Raw genomic sequence first — 14294 nt, 5'->3', positions numbered from 1 at the left:
GAGCATCCCAGATGCCCGGAGCATCCCTGCCTCCCGGAGCATCCCTGGCTCCCGGAGCATCCCTGGCTCCCGGAGCATCCCTGTCTCCCGGAGCATCCCTATCTCCCGGAGCATCCCTGTCTCCCGGAGCATCCCAGATGCCCGGAGGATCCCGACCTTTCGGAGCATCCCAGCCTTTTGGAGCACCCCTGCATCCCAGGGCACCTTTCCCTGCAGCGCCCCGCTCCCCGCCGCCGCCCAGTCCCCTCCTCGCCTGGGTGTCCCCCGCGCTGCCACATCCCTCCTTGCCCCGATGCCCCCCCCCGGGGACCCCCGCGGCCGTCCGGCTCCCTCCCTGCAGGAGCCTCCGCGCTGCAGAGAGCGGCGCCCCGGGGAGGGGCAGGATCGCCGCCCCTCGGGGTGATGGGGGGCAGCGCTGCAAGTGCCCCCCGGGGGTCGTGCAGGAGCGGGGATGGGGCGGTGCGGGAACAGGGGCTGCTGGCAGGAGATGAGGATGGCCGTGCCGGGAGTACCTTTCCCTCTTCCTCTCCTCTCCTGCGGTTTAGCCATCTCTCGTTCCGGGCTGTGGGCGATCCAGGCGCCCGCCCGTCCCTGCAGCCAAAAGGATGCAAAGTTTCCCTCGCTGCTGCTGCCGCAAAAGCAGCGGGACAACGGGTGCGAGTCCCGGAAGGCTCCTCCGCTTCCCTCCTTTCCCGATCAGTCCTCAGTGGGAGGGAGATGCGGTGGAGAAGTTGCCGTGTGTCGCGGTGGTGCCGTACGTCCCCTGTCCCTGCTCTGCTGGAGGGCTGGTGCTGTGCCTGAGCTTCCCGCTTTGGGAATGGCTGGGAAAACAATCCTGTCTGTCTCTCTGTCTTCCGTGAGCAGGGAAAATTGGGCATCTTTCACCTCCAGGCTGCATGCTTGTGCCTTGTGAGAGAGCTCCAGTATTACAGCTCTGCTGTTCCAAGAGTATTTCATGTAGTGGTTCTGCTGCTGGTGAATGAAGCTGGGAATTTTTTTTTCCCTGTTATCAGGGTTTATGAAATCTGTTTACTCTTATTTTTTTCCCGGTTGCTTTAGCAAGAGAATCAAATTGTGTGTCTGCCTGAGTGTCTGTCTTAGGGCATGTCTGTCAACGTGGGCATTTGCAAGGTTATTTTCTACAGTGAAACAGTAGAAAGAACATTTCCCCTCTGGTTGGGAACATGATGACACCTTCCAAGTGATGGGAGGCTGGGTCGTGATTAAATAATGTATTTTACAAAGTGCTGTGAGAACAAAGGAAAATTAAGATCAGAGAGGTTTGGAGAGCACAGAGGGCACGAGGGGGCTGGGGAATGTGCTGTGTTTGGGGCTGGGCTCCCTTTCCACGGTGTGTCCTGGAAGCTCAGACCCTGCTGGTACCCTCCGGACTGCATCCCATCCCTGCTGGCACTCCTCACAGGGCACTGCTCTGGGCTTTCCCTGCCTGGAACCCGGTGAACATTGGAGGGAAATGGTTGTCTGGTGAAGCTCCCCATCTCCGGGGGAGTCTGGCAGAGGAGGCAGAAACGTAACTCCCGGTGTCCGTTTACTCAGGAGAGCTGATTTTCCAGCTGACAGATCCGGGAGAGCTCTGCAGAGGCAGCTCACTGCTCAGCCCTCAGCAGGACACTGTGCCCTCACTGGTGGCTCAGGCTCATCCTTCTCAGGGTGTCAAGGAGAAGCCAAGTGCTCTGTCACAGCAGCGGGGCAACGGGTCCCCACCGCGATGTGCTCGAACAGCACCCGGAGCCCTCGCTGCTGCCTGGCTTTCCTTGTGTCCATGCCCTCCCACATGCATTGCCTTCCTCTTTGAGCTCTTGCTCTCCTTTTCAGACCCTTGTTTTATTTGTCCCCAATCCATATTTTTGCATTACAAGTGAATTTTGCCAGCTGGGCCCTCGGAGGAGCCTCCCTCCACTTCCAGCACAGCTCCACTCTCTGCCACATCCATCCTGCTTCCTCCACTCATTCCCCTTCACCTCCCACACCCCTGCCAGGCTTCCCCCTATTTAATTAACCCATCTTTCCCTGTGTTAATTAGGTGTTGCCTACCAACCCAGAGGAAAGCTGGCAGGTCTACAGCTCTGCCCAGGATAGCGAGGGACGTTGTATATGCACAGTGGTGGCACCTCAACAGACGATGTGCTCGCGTGATGCCAGGACAAAGCAGCTGAGACAACTATTAGAAAAGGTAATGGTTGAGTCCTTCTGGGAAAAGTGGTTTGGTTTGGTGTGACACTGGGGGTAAAAACCAGAGCAGGGTGGACTGAACCTTGGTTTCCAGGGAAGATGGACCCCTTGGCCCAGATCTCCCGTGCCAGAGTTGTTGCCGTGTGTGTGGTGGGGAATAATGAGCTGCAGTCAGGAGGAGAAATCTCTACATGTTTCTGAGGCACAGAGGAAACCCTGGGCTAAGGTCAGGGTAAAACTACTGAGATCAAAGCAGCCAATATTGAACCATATTGCTAAAAAAAAAAAAAAAAGAAATTTACCCTTTTTTTCATTATGTTGACACAAGCAGTTTCAAAGGATGAGCCTCAACAAGATGAGAGGAGATAGAGTTAAAACCCCAAAGCCCATGCATTCCTAGCCAAGCTGATATTAAAGAGGTCGAGTAAAACTGTACAAGCTGTCAACATCAAGTAGCACAGAGATGACAGCTAGTGGTTTTCTTTCTAATGTTGACATCCACTTGATTAGTTTTTAATAGTCTGCTGTCCAAAAAGATCAAAGAATCTCATTAGGGAAACATTCCCAATAACCAGAAATTTTCCAGATAATAGATTTCACCGAAGAAATGCTGTTCCATGTGAAATGGTGCTCTTCTCTTTAAAATATAAGCTGACTCCTGTGCTGGATAAATAATTAAACCCCATGCCCTAATGCTATATTGGTATGTGTTGTGCATGACAAAAGAATTTTTGTCCTGCTGCTTTGGGGAAGCCGCTGTATTAATTCCCTGTAACAACATTAAACCTACGCTTAACTGATGTTCCCTTGTGATAAGGACAATAAAGTGAGCCAGGAAACATTTAGCCCTAAAACAATTCTTTGGTATGTCAGAGGCTTCTAAAAATAATCCTACTCAAGCTTTTATTTCTCTGAGCAATAACGCAATGGGTCCATTTGCCTGAGAGGCAGCAGGCGTTATATTTATGAGCAGCTGCCACGGGTGTCCGAGAGCCTCTGTGTTCCCAGAACTGCTCAGAGGCACTAAATGAGCAGGATTTGACCCAGTGCCCTCTGCTAATGGACAGGAGTTGGGTGTAGGAGACCTGGGATAACATCAGGAGGGTGTAAGTAAGTGCGTGGTGATTTTTTTTTATGCAGCTCTTGGGCTGCCAATGGACAGAGTGAGGGAGGAGCTGTATTTCCAGGCATGTGTTCTGGGGATGTTACCTGCCTGCTAATCTGTCTGCATCTCACTCCCACGCTAACCTAAATGAAAAACCCCAAAATAAAGAATAGGCTCTTAGTGCCAGACATCTGATCTTGAGGAAGGCTGAAATGACAATCCCTGTAGGAGAAACCAAACTGCAGCGAAGAGCTCCCAGCTTCCCAGGAAGGATTTTGAACCTGAAAACTCCTTCCCTCGTCATCTGATGTTTTAACTCTAGCTTTGTGATGGGAAAACTCTCAGCTCCTGGTTTCTCTCTGCCAGCAGATGAAGCAGCATAATGTGTCAAAGAGGTAACTGTGTTTGGATTTTCAAAGGAGCAGACCTGGAAGTCACCTAGGGGGATGATGAGGCGTTGCAAGAATTAAGCTGCGTTTGTGTGTGGGTGGGGGTGTGTGTGTGTGTACACAAAGCAATTACAGCAGCTGCAGTGGAAATCTCCACACAGGGGCTTCAGCAGCTGAATTTTGAGGTTCAAAGCTGCCAGGACTGCATCCCTCTACACTCAGCTCATGGGGCTGAGCATCTGTGTAGGAAGTGCAGTTCCTGTGGCTGGGGAGTGAGTGCTGGGCACCGAGTCAGGTTAAAGAGCAGCGTTCAGGGAGGTGAGGGGAGCCAGGGCCGCTCGCCACCGCACAAACTGTTCAGCCCAGGTTTAGGCACTTGAGGTGTCTGAGCTCATCCTTGGCTGGAGTACACGGAGTCCTTCCAGCCTGATATGTGTCAGGTGCTGAGTCCAGATCTTGGGCTGCCTCCAAACCAAGACATCACCTCAATCCTGCTCATAAACAGATTATGTTTTTTATCTTCAAATGGATTTTTATTTATTTATTTTGGCCCTGTTGTCTGGGAGGGCTTCCTCCTCTGATGGTCAAACCATTTTTGGTTTCCTGCCAATTCTTCATTTTGCCAGCACTGATTTCCAGATTAAACAGGTCTTTTTGTTCCTTTGATAGTCACTCTGAGGTGTATCTATGAAGGAAAATGCCATCTTTTCTCAACCTTCACTTTACCTCCTGCAGACCTTATAAGATGAACTTTTCAAGTTCTGAACCATCAGCTGCATCCATTTCTCTGCTAATTTTTCTCATAGACCATGAAAATCTCCCTCAAGGTGCCTCATGCTGTTGTTCCACCAGTTTGTCAGCTGCCCAAAGGCTAAAAATTCATCCCAATTCAAACCCCAAAGATGGGCTTAGAACAGGCCTTTTGGAGCTGGTATGAAAGGCTGATCCACAGGGAAGCTTGAGCAGGGTTTAAACCGTGGCTTTGACCTTATAGATCTCACTGAGGTCATCAGGCCAATATTGACTCTTTGTTACTCTGCTTTAATTCTGAAAGAACTCATCAAACAAGATGACAAGAACAGCTCTGGAAGCTTCCTTTGTATTAATTTTCTATTTCAAATGCTAAAAATGATTCCTTCTCCAAGACAATCACAGGTATCTGTCTCACATTAGCTTGATGAAAATGAGGTTTCAGGTTGAGAGTGGGGGCAAAAAGCATTGTAGCCCATGATTGAGGACAGCAGTTAATGGAGGAAGCTGAGGGAATTTGAGAGACAGGATCCTTGGGCCTGAGTTCATTAGAGCACTTCTGTACATGCTTAAGTTTAAGCTATGAACAGTCTCATTGAAACCTAATCATGTGCCAGAGTACTTTGCTGGATCAAGGGCGTGATATGCTAATGATGGAAAACAAGCAGATCTTCAGCTGCTGGAGCACAAGCTGCTCTCAGGGACCAGGGACGATGCTGCAAGTCTGGCCACAATCTCGCCTGGTTGAAAACAATACAGGCAACAAATACCGAGCCTGGGCTTGTAAAATCCACCCCCAAAATAGCACAGCAGCTATTTTAGGCGTCTCCATTTAGAGACATGTGAGGAGGTTATTTTCCTCTGCAGTCAGGGAGAGGCAGAAACACTCCAGAGGTGTTTTCAGAGCAGCAGCCCCAGCGAGATGCTCTGACAGCAGTCTGTCTCTCCCCACCAACCAAGAAGCAGCGTAAGGAGCCCCCCATAGCCTTACTCAGACCCTGTGAACTCAGATACTTGTCTATTATTACAGAAATTCTCTTTTCTGATTACTTGCAGCTTGGCCTTTAGTTGGGGTTAGGCATTAGTGCAAATTAGATCAATTTTGCATGATCTCTACAAGCCATTCCTATCCCAACCCATTGGAACAATTCTGCTGGGCAGATACAGCTCATCTCAAAGGAAAATAGACTGGATCACTAGAATAAAAATATCTGCAGAGCAGCCACGCTTGTCCCTTCTCCTGCCTCAGGGTAGAGAGAGGTCTTCAAACTCCTCCACATCCAACCCAGGTGAATTAGCACCCAACTGTGACTGCTGAAAGCTCCCTGGGGGTGGCACAGCTAAACAGGAGTTGAACAGTCTCGGGCTGAGCTCAGGTTTGCTCTTTTCTTCTCCAAACCAAGAGTGTCTTGTTCTGCTCTTCCCTGCTCCTCAGGCCTCTCTGAGCAGGTCCTTGGGGGTAGTCAGGGTGGGTGCTGGTTCATCTCCAGGTGATGTGCTGGGGCTCAGAGACTGAAAATAGCTTCACCTTTGCCGAGGAAGACTATTAGACCCCCAGAGGAGTTGTACAGAATGTTTCCTCGCTGCTGGCCTTTGAAATACAGGTCACCCATACATTTTTAATGGATCCCTGTAATAGTTTTCTTGTCATCGTGCATGAGCAATGGGCATTTTGATGGGCTCCCAAGCTGCAGACGCCACAGTTGGCATTTGACCCGGGCTGGTTTCAGCGAGGAGTCTCCCAGCCCTGGCTGCGCGCGGGTGTCCTGCCGTGCCCTCGCCCTGTCACTTGAGGTAAGTCACCAACAGCCCAGTGCGATTGGCCCCAGGAGATATTGCACTTGCACCATTCCTTCCCCATCCCGGCCCTGTCGGCGCTCGGCTCTGGCGAGGACGGCGACGGGAGCGGATGTGGCAGTGGAAGTGTCTGGGAGCGGATCCGCGGCGACGGCGCTGGCTCACATTTGGGTTTTGCTGAGACGCCCACAGCCGAGGAGACTTGAGCCAGGACGGCCCTGACGCAGCAGCACGCTCGGGGGCCTGATTCATTTTAGCCACGGACGTCATCCCCGCGGTGCCACGGCGGCGCTGCTGTGGGTGACGTGGCGGTGGCAGGAGCCCCGTAATGTAGCAGCTGGGGTACAAACACATCCATCCCCGATGTAAGGACCTTAAATATCTCTCATCGCCTCATGCTAAATAGGTGCTTTGGTGCCTGCCCACGTCAGAGCTTCGTTCCCCCTCTCCCAAGCCTGAGAAAGGAGAGGAGGGAATATCTTAATAAATCAGATGGCAGCCAACCTTCAAAATCAGGTCAGCCTAGCTGGCGTTTCCTTCCCCTCCTTACACCTTCAGCTCTTTTTCTCACGATGAGCCCAGCCAACCTTCTTTGCCTCGTTCCTTGGGCGAGGCCAGATGGGCTCTGCACGGGGAGCTGCGGGGCTGCGGCACCGCTCGGCTCCCAGAGCTGCCGGCGCGGCACCACCACCCCGGTGGGCAGGAACCGGTGGGGAGTGGGAGCTCCCACCGTACTTCCCAGCTCCAGGATGCCCTCGCCCGCAGCTGGGTTTGTTGTGGCAGATGCCGTGTAAACAGTTGGGCTGTTTTGGATAATGAAGTTTTACGAGCTGGGAGTAAAGTTTGCATTTAGGCAAATCAGCGTCGCTCACGCGCACGAGGAAATGGAAATGTGCACCTGAGCAGAGGCTTTTCTCGTACCCAGGTGGGCCTCTGCTCAACTAAGAGCTCTCCTTGTGCAACAGCAGGTGCCACTCCAGCTTCTCAAAGAGGCAGCCACGAGTGACATGTTTTAGCCTCGACTACAACCCTTTTTTGCATGTGAGATCGTTAAATTATTCTCTGCAGCAGGAAAAACATTTAGGAAACACATTTAGTCTGGTTTAGAGCACGGGGTCATAATCTATGAGATGCTGTTGATTAACTAGTAAATAATGCATGGGCTGATTGCCCTTTAGCTCTGCTGACTGTGTGGAAAAGGTCAGTGTTGGGATGCAAAAGAGGGGCTGCCTTGGTGCTGGAAGCACCTTCTTAATGAGTCCCTTCTTGTTTGACAGGTGCAAAACATGTCCCAGTCGATAGAGGTGTTGGACAGGCGGACCCAGAGAGACCTACAGTACGTGGAGAAGATGGAAAACCAGATGAGGGGACTGGAAACAAAATTTAAGCAAGTGGAAGAAAGCCACAAGCAGCACCTGGCAAGGCAGTTTAAGGTATGTCTGCTTTCCAAACTCCTAAAGGAGCTGTGGCCAGGGAATTCTCGGGGTGTGCATGGGACTGTGGCCCTGGTTCCCATCAGGGGAACCATCCATGGGCTCCCCCCTATCCAAAGCCTGCTCCAGGCTGTGGCATCACATCCTCAGTACATTTTTCTGGAGGGTAAAAGCATAAGTCTCCATGTTCCCACAGCCACAAACCACCTCGGTGCCCCAGTAGGGCAGCGTAGGATGGCTCCATAAGGGGGGTCTGCAGGGAGGCCCTGGGGCAGCTGAGGTCTGGGAGAGGTAGGTTCCCCTCCATGGCCAGGCAGCCTTTCCCCATGCCACACCCATGATCCATTTCTTGGGAAAAGCCAGGAACTAGGGCTCCATTTCTATTTCTGCAGCGCGTGGCAAACTGCAATGGGCTGTCACCGAACCGCATCCCCCCTTGGGGTGGCTGTAGCAATGCATTAATCACTCAAACATCACCTCCCTCCCCCAAAAAAACCCCAAAAGTACAATTATTACAGCTCTCCTCAGGCTGGCAAACTGCACATCTCCAGGATCTTGTCCAATTTTGAAGGAATGGTGTTGGCAGCAGAGCCAGCACCTTCTGATGGACTCTGTGTGTTGTGTCCTGGTGCCACACAAACGAGGGGTGAAGCTGCCAGCCTTTGGAATGCAGCTGGCACTGAGAGCAGTGGCCAAACCCTCAAGAACTCGGTTGAGAACAAATTAAATTGCCAAAAAGAGTCTGAAATTTTAGTAATGCTTTGGGTTAATAGCTTTAAAAACGAGAAGATTTCTAGTGAAATTTGGGGATGTTCCTGATCAGCCACCCAGCTGATTCTCACCCTCATTTTCAGGCAGCTGCCCAGCTGGCTGGTATTTTACACCAGAATTTTTAATGTTAAATACTTAAATACCAAGATTATGTCATAAAAAGCTGGGAAGAAGGTTCTTAAAACTTTTCACCAACTCCACCTCCTCCGCTCCCCATCTCCAGTTACTGCAGGGCCCTAAATTTAGCTCTGCAGTCTGGATGTAAGAACCATCTTTCTGATTTGAGCATGACTTTCTTTTTTATTTATTTGTTTAATTTATTATTATTATTTTTCCCCTCCATTCTGATGAGTTTAATTCCCCCCATCGTCTGCCAGGGAGCTTGCACAGGGGAGTGCAAGTAAATAAAATCGATATATTCCCCATGTACAAAGCACAGGAGGGAAAACCTCCTGACTTAAATAGGAGGGGATGGATGGGAAGGAAAGGAATGAGGCTGAGGACCAATTTCTGATGCTGTTCAGCCCTGAGCTGCTTCAGCAGACAGGCAGATGTCACAGCCCTGGGCGCTGTGAACTTGGCCACTGTGCAGTAGTTTAAGCAGCACCAGGTATTCTGTGTGTACTAACATGCTTCATTAACGGATAGGTGCATGCATATTTATGTCTACTCATTAGCTGCTGGAGCAAAGCATCTTCAACAAAATGCTGCATACCGAGCCTTTAAACAAGGCCCTCATTTAATTTTAAAAAAAAAGAAAAAAAAAAAGGAAAAAAAAATTCATTTCTGCGAATTGCATTTGATAACGACTTTGATTTTTATGGTCTGTGCCTAAAAACAGTAAGGAATTTTTGTCTAATTTGCTGCCAAAGCACCATTTTAAAGAACAGCCACAGCATTTTGTTTCTGCTAATGCCAGCATTAAAATGTGAGTGGTTTGGAGCTCTTGTGTTGTTTTTTTTTTTCTCTCTTTAGTTCCGTAAGAGTATTTGTCTATGAATGGCTATCTATATAAGGCAGGTTAGTGAGCTAGATCCTCAACAGTATTTCATTTTCTTGCTTACAGGGCTAACTTAAAAGCAAGTTTTTTCAATGCTGCAGTGACTGAAGAAGCAGTTCACTCCCATGTAACCATGAAAAGAGGGCCACAGAGCATTTTGCACCATGCATTGATTTTTTTGATTATTTTCCAAATTAGCACCATATCTCACTAAGGAACCTTGAACCACACAACCAAGATCTTCCTTTGCATGCAATTGTAGATGCATTTCATGAATAGTTTGAAACCCTTGTCAATGCATATATATATATTATTTTCTTTTATTTTTTGGAAAGAAAAAAAAAAAAACCAACTCTTTGTGTATGTGATCTGAAGCATGTAACCCTAAGATGTTGCATTCTAAAAATGACAAATAAAGGCCTTTCCCAAATATTTTGGTGTTCTGCAGCCTGTTTAATATGTTCTTTCCAAGACATCATTTGGACCAAAATAATAATTAAACTAATTTTAATGCTAATAATTGTGGGATATGAACATTGCGCTCACGTAGGAAGCAACCAGGTCAAGGCAGAGTGTTGCAGATTTTTGCACGCATAGCACTGAACCGAGCTTATTTTAACCTTGCAGGCAATAAAAGCGAAAATGGAGGAACTTAGGCCTTTGATACCAGTGTTGGAAGAGTACAAAGCCGATGCCAAATTGGTATTGCAGTTTAAAGAGGAGGTCCAGAATCTGACGTCAGTTCTAAACGAACTCCAGGAGGAGATTGGCGCCTATGACTACGAAGAGCTTCAGAACAGAGTGTCAAATCTTGAAGAAAGGCTTCGTGCATGCATGCAAAAATTAGGTAGGCTCAGAAACAACATGGTGGCACTGGCTAAACACCATCGATGTTAAAAACCTCTCATCCCGTCCGGAGGCAGAGATGCCACTCTGGCCATCTTGTGCCGTGCCCGGCCGGAAGGGATGAGCTGGCACAGCCAGGTTGGATCCTGTAAAGAGCTATGCTATCAGTAACATTCGTCTTGGGAGTAGTCCTGCCGAGGATTACTCGCATGAGCAATGTTGCTCGTGGTGTAAGTGCTTCAGGATCGGGCCCGTGAGTGGGCATGTGGCGCCGGGGGCGGCGTTTGCATAAGCGGCCGGGGCGGATCCGGCTTATGCAAAGCAAACACATGCACCCGTGTTTTGCTCGTGCATCCGCGTCCGACCTTTTTGCTAAGTGCAGCTGGCCCCCAGCAAAGGTCTGTGTGCGTGGAGGGAGGGGTGTGGGGGCTCTGTGACTCGGTCTCCCTGGTTGCCCCTTTTCCCTTTTGCATCTTGCAAGGCCCCCCATCCCCCGGAGAAGAGCATGGTGGAGCTGGGGCGGGGTCGTGGTGTGGTCCGGACTGTGCCGCTGGGCAGGATATAAATCTCCCTGTCTCTCCTGTTCCCCGAGGGAGCAGGGATCCCTTTCCATCAGGCTGGTGCTAAACCACCAGAGATTCATCTCTAATCTCATTCAGAGAGTACTAATTGACTGAGGCCCGTGGGTCTGTCGTGGGGAGGCTCAGCTGTCGCCAAACCCAGCGTCCGACCCCAAACAGAGGGGGAAGGAGGGCACTGCCTTCTGCAGCTGCAAGAACTCTCCCCACCATTTGTTGGGCCAGCTCTGACTTGATTTAATTTCTCCTTACATTATTGACTTTCTTGTTACGCAGTTTAGATAATCTAAACACATTAACTGCTCTGCAGTCTATTTTGGTAGCACATACGAAATTACACTCAGGTAACTTCATGGAAGATCAGATCTCTTCTGAGCACTTTATATCCTTGGCAAGGTAATGCTTTGTTTCTCTCTTGGCTCTGGTGGTGGGATTGCTTTTGCTTGTTTCTAGATGCCTCCACAGGTCTGTAAGCAGCCGCTGACCCTCTGTTTCCCTCCGCATTTCCATCCTGCCCTCTGATATCATGTTGATCCCTTACACGCTCCACCTGACTTGAAATCTCAGAGAGGAAAGTGAATTCCCACCTAAGCCTGGATGCTCAGAATGTTTGAACTATGAGTGTGCAGAGAGTAAGGCACTGAGGTACCCCTGGGGCAGGCACAACCCCCCTGGCCAAGCGAGAGGGCAGAGCCTGATTTCTCATTTATTAACGAGTGCTGGTGCACCCAGGTTTGGTTTGGGAGTGGGGGAAAGTCACACCATAGCAGGCAACTTTGTCCAGAAACTTTTGTTTTGGTTTGGTTTTTTTTAAATCTTTTTGAGTCTTTATTTGGGCTTTTTTGCTGTGTCCCTTCTCCCTCCTCTTGCTCTCTCTGTGACCATAGGGTCAGGGCAGCTCCTCTGCCCTGGGATGTTACAGCACTCCCGGGTGCTTGCAGAGATGGATGCTGTGGCTCACAAAGGTGAGACAAATCCAGGAGGATTTGCTGCTCACCCAGGAGGGTGATTTATTTGGTCACTTAACAGCAAACAGCATGGATTGAATTTCCAATGTTGTTTATGTCTTCGGCGTGTAAACCAGCGAAAATGGTAGTTAATTGAGTTAAATTCAAATAACAATCTTACACTTTGCTGCCACACAATGAGGCCCTGATTGCTGAGGATTTCCGCAGGTTTGCAGCAGGTTGTCTGCTCTGAGGGGTTCACTGATGTTTCAAGGAGCACGTTTGAGCTTAGAGTTGCCAGAAATGCTGCTCACCTGGAGCATGTTCACCTACTGGCAGCTCAGGGTGCCCCAAACAGGGTCAGGGAACTGCTGCAATAAGCACAGGGCAAGGGAAGGGGAAGGATGTGCCATATTCCCATCCAGTTCAACTCTCCCGGGAAGCACTGATGCTCCACAGTGCAGCAGCATTTTCCTTAGACAAGGTCCTGTTTTGCATTTTGGGCTTCCTAAGCATTATTGATGGATCAATAGTGAAAACACTTCCTGACCCTGGCATGTGTGTGAAGGGAAAAAAAAAAATCAATAATGGCAGGTTCAATCTGTGTTTCTGTTTACACTCTCAAAGATCACTATTTATACAGGGATTTTAACGTTTCCATTAATGTTCCTAAGAGGAGCCTTGGAGGAGTGGAGAGGTTGTCACTCCTTGGCTCAAGGGGGAATTGAACTCAGGCTCATGTTTGCCTGCCAGCCTAAGCTTTCCCCAAGTCTTGGAAAAAAATCCTGGTGCAGGGATGGGGATAGAGCCCTGCCAGCCTGTCCCTGATGTTTTTGGGATGGGGTGCTCCCAGCCAGGCAACAGAAGTGAAAACAGGGCATCCCCCAGCTGCCACAATGCCATCCCTGCTGTGGAGGGCTGGGACTGGGATGGGGGGATGAGACCTTGGCTTCCTGGGAAGCCCCAGCAGGGAAGGATCCTGACTGGCAGCAGCAGTCCAAGCAGAACCCTGGAGTCCAGAAGGAGCTGGTGCTGCGTTGGTGGATAAATTGCTCCTGAGCTGCTAAACATCACTTGTGGGCTGGATCTGAGGAGAAATATGGAGCGGAGGTGTTGGCATCCTGGGAGGATGGTAGAGCTTGTTTTAGCTGGCAGGAGGAAAGCGTGTCTTCTCTTGCTGGAAAATTCCTCATGCAGTTTGAGGAAGGGGCTGGGGGGGGTTGTGTTCCATGGCTGCTCTGAGGGGCTGCAGGAGGGCAGGACAGAGGCTGGTCAGCCTGGAGGGACACTTGGGGAGAGGCTCATTTGTGCTGTTTTTCAGGGAGAGGGACCTGAATAGCACTGGGGAAAGAGGAGTGAAAACAACTCCTCTGTGATGCCCCAAAAGCTGCTGCTCACAGACCTCCCCTGTGTCCTGGACTCCTGGACAAGCACCAGGACATGCTTTTCTGTTGCACATTTGTCCCTGAGTGACCTGAAATGTGCCCAGCATCCCATGATCCTGCCATCCCAACAGGAGGGTGGCTTTGCTGCTAAAGGCTCAGCACCCATGGGAGGAAAATTGCTGATGATATTCAGTGTGGTGTGGATCTCAGCAGGGATGGATGGGTGGGTGAGGGTCAGAGGCTGTAGTTGTCCATCCCTGAGTGGTAAGCCCAGGAAAGCTGCAGGGACATGGCTAAGTAGGGACCCTAAAGAAACTTCCCCCCAGTATCTGAGTGCCTGGGATAGATTTACATCAGGAGAGAGAACACCTTGCCCTGTGTAAGAACAACCCTCTTGCATTGTAAAAGAGCTGTTGAGAATGTGCCTCCAGCTATAGGTGTAGGAGATGTTGCAAACAACACTAGTTTACCCTTATCAGCTGCTGCTGCTTTATTTTTTTAACTATTTTTTTTTTAATCAATGAGCTTTTATACAACACTTCTCTCCAGGGAAATGGAAGGAAGAGATAAAGTGACAGCAGTGTAGGGTTGTGATAATGGCAGGCAGCGCTGAGCAGATCTGTGATTAGAGGAAGGCTGGATCTCTGCAAGGGGAATTTGCAAGACATTAAAATGTCTTATTTTAACCCATTGCATCCTTTTGCCAACGCTTTGCCCTCCCCCTGAGCTGAGGGGTTTTGAGTGCATCAGGTAGGCAGGAGGGCAAATTCCTGTCTGTAGTGTCTCAGGGAAGCCAGGAAAGCTCTCTGCTTTTTGGTGGGATCTTTCTCTGTCTGCTGGGGTCTGAAGGCTGTGGGAAGATTGATAGTCCCCTTGGTCATGTCATGCTGGTGCATATCAAGAATATCTTCATCTATTTGGTGCCCCAGGATAAGGTGACCCCTTTGGGCACAGCTCAGAGCTGAGGGAGGAGGATGTGTCCTGTGGCTGTGATCAGGATGGAAAGGTGCTGGTGAGAACAGGCTAAGGAGGGAGGCAGCTAGAGATTGCAGAGTGTGTGTTCTGGAAACATTCAAGGTCTGGAATCTATGATTCTATGA

At 49.8% G+C, this 14294-nt stretch overlaps 1 protein-coding gene across 1 annotated transcript in view; it reads left to right on the top strand.

Annotated features, from left to right (window-relative positions):
• OLFM1 (olfactomedin 1) overlaps nucleotides 1-14294 on the top strand; it is a 31808-nt gene that overhangs the window by 10849 nt on the left and 6665 nt on the right. The window contains exons 2-4 of the mRNA XM_027650265.1: nucleotides 2045-2194; nucleotides 7512-7667; nucleotides 10066-10285. Of these exons, the coding sequence (XP_027506066.1) occupies nucleotides 2045-2194; nucleotides 7512-7667; nucleotides 10066-10285 (526 nt within the window). The remainder of the gene's footprint in view (nucleotides 1-2044; nucleotides 2195-7511; nucleotides 7668-10065; nucleotides 10286-14294) is intronic.

Source organism: Corapipo altera, unplaced genomic scaffold, assembly GCF_003945725.1.
Source record: "Corapipo altera isolate COAL_440 unplaced genomic scaffold, ASM394572v1 268, whole genome shotgun sequence".
Taxonomy (NCBI): Eukaryota; Metazoa; Chordata; class Aves; order Passeriformes; family Pipridae; genus Corapipo; species Corapipo altera.
Note: the sequence above shows the minus strand (reverse complement) of the source record. Positions and strands in the feature narration are given on the sequence as shown.